The sequence below is a fragment of the Camelina sativa genome, chromosome 11 (assembly GCF_000633955.1).
Source record: "Camelina sativa cultivar DH55 chromosome 11, Cs, whole genome shotgun sequence".
NCBI classification, from domain to species: domain Eukaryota; kingdom Viridiplantae; phylum Streptophyta; class Magnoliopsida; order Brassicales; family Brassicaceae; genus Camelina; species Camelina sativa.
Window position 1 is genome coordinate 62,231 of NC_025695.1, and position 3,373 is coordinate 65,603.

The 3,373-nt window shown below is 46.5% G+C and overlaps 2 protein-coding genes across 4 annotated transcripts in view; one reads left to right on the forward strand and one right to left on the reverse strand.

Annotated features, from left to right (window-relative positions):
• LOC104720736 lies at positions 9-751 on the reverse strand. Its single transcript, XM_010438613.2, has 2 exons — positions 333-751; positions 9-246 (listed from the first exon to the last, which is right to left on the reverse strand). The coding sequence occupies exons 1-2, from the start codon at positions 620-622 to the stop codon at positions 27-29; spliced, it is 510 nt and encodes a 169-aa protein (XP_010436915.1). The 5' UTR covers positions 623-751; the 3' UTR covers positions 9-26.
• LOC104716105 (aminoacylase-1) overlaps positions 814-3,373 on the forward strand; it is a 5,189-nt gene continuing 2,629 nt past the window's right edge. Inside the window, exons 1-5 of one of the 3 annotated variants that reach the window (XM_010438611.1) lie at positions 814-1,505; positions 1,601-1,863; positions 1,983-2,120; positions 2,264-2,497; positions 2,591-2,928. In XM_010438611.1, the coding sequence (XP_010436913.1) occupies positions 917-1,505; positions 1,601-1,863; positions 1,983-2,120; positions 2,264-2,497; positions 2,591-2,695 (1,329 nt within the window). In that variant the 5' untranslated portion in view covers positions 814-916 and the 3' untranslated portion in view covers positions 2,696-2,928. Of the gene's footprint in view, positions 1,506-1,600; positions 1,864-1,982; positions 2,121-2,263; positions 2,498-2,590; positions 2,929-3,373 lie in introns of those variants that run through there. The other 2 variants (XM_010438612.1, XM_019232773.1) reach the window with 2 other exon arrangements.

Here is a 3,373-nt window from a genome sequence, read left to right on the forward strand (position 1 = left end):
TTTGTTGTGAAGAGGCTACCCAAAAATCAAACCCAAACAGTGATGTCTTTAAGGGGAAGAAGAGTGCAATGAGGTAGGGGTTTATGGTGGATGAGAACATGTGTGTATGATGACGACTCTTGTCTGCTCAAATTGTGGCTCGACTTGTCCAAGGTTCCATCTCTGTACACAAACACAGCAGTATCATCATCTTCCATGCGACACCATTTTCTGTTTTTATCTTTGACACGTTGGAGCGGCATTCCCCTGCAATTGGGGATGGAGGCACATATTATTTAATTAAAAAAAGAATTGATTTGGTAAATGAGATGATGATTCTCCCACCAACCAACCTGACATGGAAGAGATCGGAGACATCAAGAAAGAAGGCCAATGCGTCGATAAAGGCCTGGTAGGTGGTGATATGAAGGCCGTCGATGTGGGGATAGGGGAGCCTGGGCCTGGGGTGGTTGGTGGTGGGAGAAGAGAGGAAAACGTACTCTTTGAAACCTAAAGAGTCCTCCTGGTGGTCCTGGGGGATGAAGCCCATGGTGGACATGATCGGTTCGAGCTCGTCGTGGGTCATAACCGGCTTGAAGGTTCTCGTGTGCCACAAGGCCAGTTTCCTCATACACTCCTCCATCTCTCTCTCTATCGATCCCCTCTGCCTCTCTGCTCGAGACTGAGTCTTCCTTCTTGGGGATTATCTCGTTATTCTTGCTTTCGTTTTTTTTTGCCCTTGTTTTTCTTTTTATTCACAAAACTGCCATTTGTCCCACGTGGCCTTCATCATCATCTTTAAACAAAACAAAGTGTGTCGTGTGAGCCCTCAATTTCAATATTTCTAATTAGGGTTGTTGCTGCTGCTGCTGCTGCTGCTAAGTAGTGGTTGTGGTTGTGGTTGTAATTGTTGTTCCTCTTCGCCTTCTCATCCCCCATGGCCATGATGAATCTTCTTCTTCTTCTTCTTCTTCTTCTTCTCGCTGTTCTTCATCTTTGCCTCCTTTCTGCGGTGGCCGGCGACGATGCGATCGTCTCCAGATTCCAGGAGTATCTCCGAATCAACACGGTTCAACCCAACCCGGACTACTACAAAGCCGTTGACTTTATAATATCTCAGGCAAAACCCCTCTCCCTCGAATCTCAGACGATCGAACTCGTCAAGGGAAAGCCGCTTCTCCTCCTCAAATGGGTTGGCTCCGACCCGACCCTCCCTGCCCTTCTCCTCAACTCCCACACCGATGTCGTTCCCTTCGAGGAGTCCAAGTGGACCCACCACCCTCTCCAAGCTCACGTCGACCATACCACCGGCAACATCTACGCCAGGGGTTCCCAGGACATGAAGTGCGTCGGGATGCAGTACCTCGAGGCCATTCGCAAGCTCCAGTCTTCTGGCTTCCACCCACTCCGATCCGTCTACCTCTCCTTCGTCCCCGATGAAGAGATCGGCGGCCACGACGGCGCTGAGAAGTTCGCCGAATCCGACTTCTTCAAGACCTTGAACATCGCGATCGTCCTCGACGAAGGTACAGCTCTTTTCTTCTTGATTTCTTGATTCTTCTTTTTTGTTTTTTTTTTGTTTTTATTATGAACAAAAAGCTGTGTGATGTGGTGGTGTCAGGCCTGCCATCGCCTACAGAGAGTTACAGAGTATTCTATGGAGAGAGGAGTCCCTGGTGGCTGGTGATTAAGGCTAAAGGTCCACCTGGCCATGGTGCCAAGCTCTATGATAACTCTGCCATGGAGAATCTCCTCAAAAGCATTGAGAGTATTCGCAGATTCAGAGCTTCCCAGTTTGATCTGCTCAAAGCTGGCGGCACTGCTGAAGGCGATGTCGTCAACATTAACATGGTCTTCCTCAAGGCTGGCACACCTTCTCCAACTGTAACTACTACTACTACTTGTCTTGTCTCCCTCCCTTTTTGTATCTCTATCTTCCCAAAGTTGTTGTTACTACTGCAATATCATCTCACACAAATTGGGCTCTCTTTATTTCCTCAAAGGGTTTCGTAATGAATCTGCAACCATCTGAGGCAGAAGCTGGTTTCGACATTCGTATTCCACCCAGCGTTGATGCTGAAGCACTCGAAAGACGTTTGGTGGAGGAATGGGCTCCAGCATCACGAAACATGTCCTTTGAGGTAATTTCTGTATCTCTTCCTTGTCAATGAATTAGTCTTGATGAAGGCAAAGCCCCCCTAGCATAGCATAGTTAGACAAAGTCAGATGCAAGTTACCTGAGAGGACCCCTTTTGGACAACTTTAACTAATTAAGATGTGTTAGCTGGGGCAGTTCAAGCAGAAGCTTACGGGGAAGCAGTTCCTCACAGCAGCAGATGATTCAAATCCGTGGTGGGGGCTCTTGGAAAATGCTGTTAAGGAAGCCGGAGGTAGGACCAGTAAGCCTGAGATATTCCCTGCATCAACGGATGCTCGCTACTTTCGCAAGGCTGGCGTGCCTGCGTTTGGGTTCTCTCCCATATCAAACACTCCCAGTTTGCTTCATGACCACAATGAGGTACCGCCTGGTTTTGCATATACTATTTTGGTTTGATTGATTCACTTTGCTCAATTGTTTGGAGGATCATCATTTTGCTTTATTGCGCTGCAGTATCTGGGGAAAGCTGAGTACTTGAAGGGCATTGACCTGTATGTTTCAATCATCAAAGCATATGCATCTTATGAAAGCAAAAGTGGTTCACGAGATGAGTTATGAAGGGTCTGCGTACAGGCTGTAGCAAATGTGTACAATCAATAAGATCATATCATGTGGTACATCGGACCAGGCTGTGGTTTGCAAATTGATCATTCTTCTAGTTTTCTAAACTGTATTGTGATTGTGTTTCAACCACTTTCCCACTCAAACACAAGTTTTACTTTTGTCGCTGCTAAACTCACACTCATTTAATAATAAGTTGTCCGGAGTACACACAGAGTGCTCACAGTTTATTTCCATTGTCGTTGATGGGCCGTACAAAATAGGCCCATTGGCATGATCCAATACGAAATCAATTTAAAATTTAAACCTTTCTTCCATATCTCTTTTTTTTTTCTAAGGTAATCAAAGAATATACAGAGTCTCTGGCTCTGCTCTGCTCTCAAATGATGACGTCCTCTGGAAGCTCCCTCTTATGGCGGAGCCGTACACCTGCCCCTGCTCTTCCGCCTCGGTCGCTGCCGTTGTCTAAAGCTCTCTCCTTTCCCTTCTCTTCTGCTTTAGGAGGGTTTATTCACAGAACCCCTCATTCTTGTTCAGCTGAAATCTCCTCGGATAGTGCCCTGGCGCAGAGCCGGCCTGCCCCTGATTTCAATCGTAAGCTCACCTTTTACAGTTTATGTAATTGATACTTTCCGGTGAATCATCGAATTAAGGTTCTTTTTTTTTTTTTTTTTT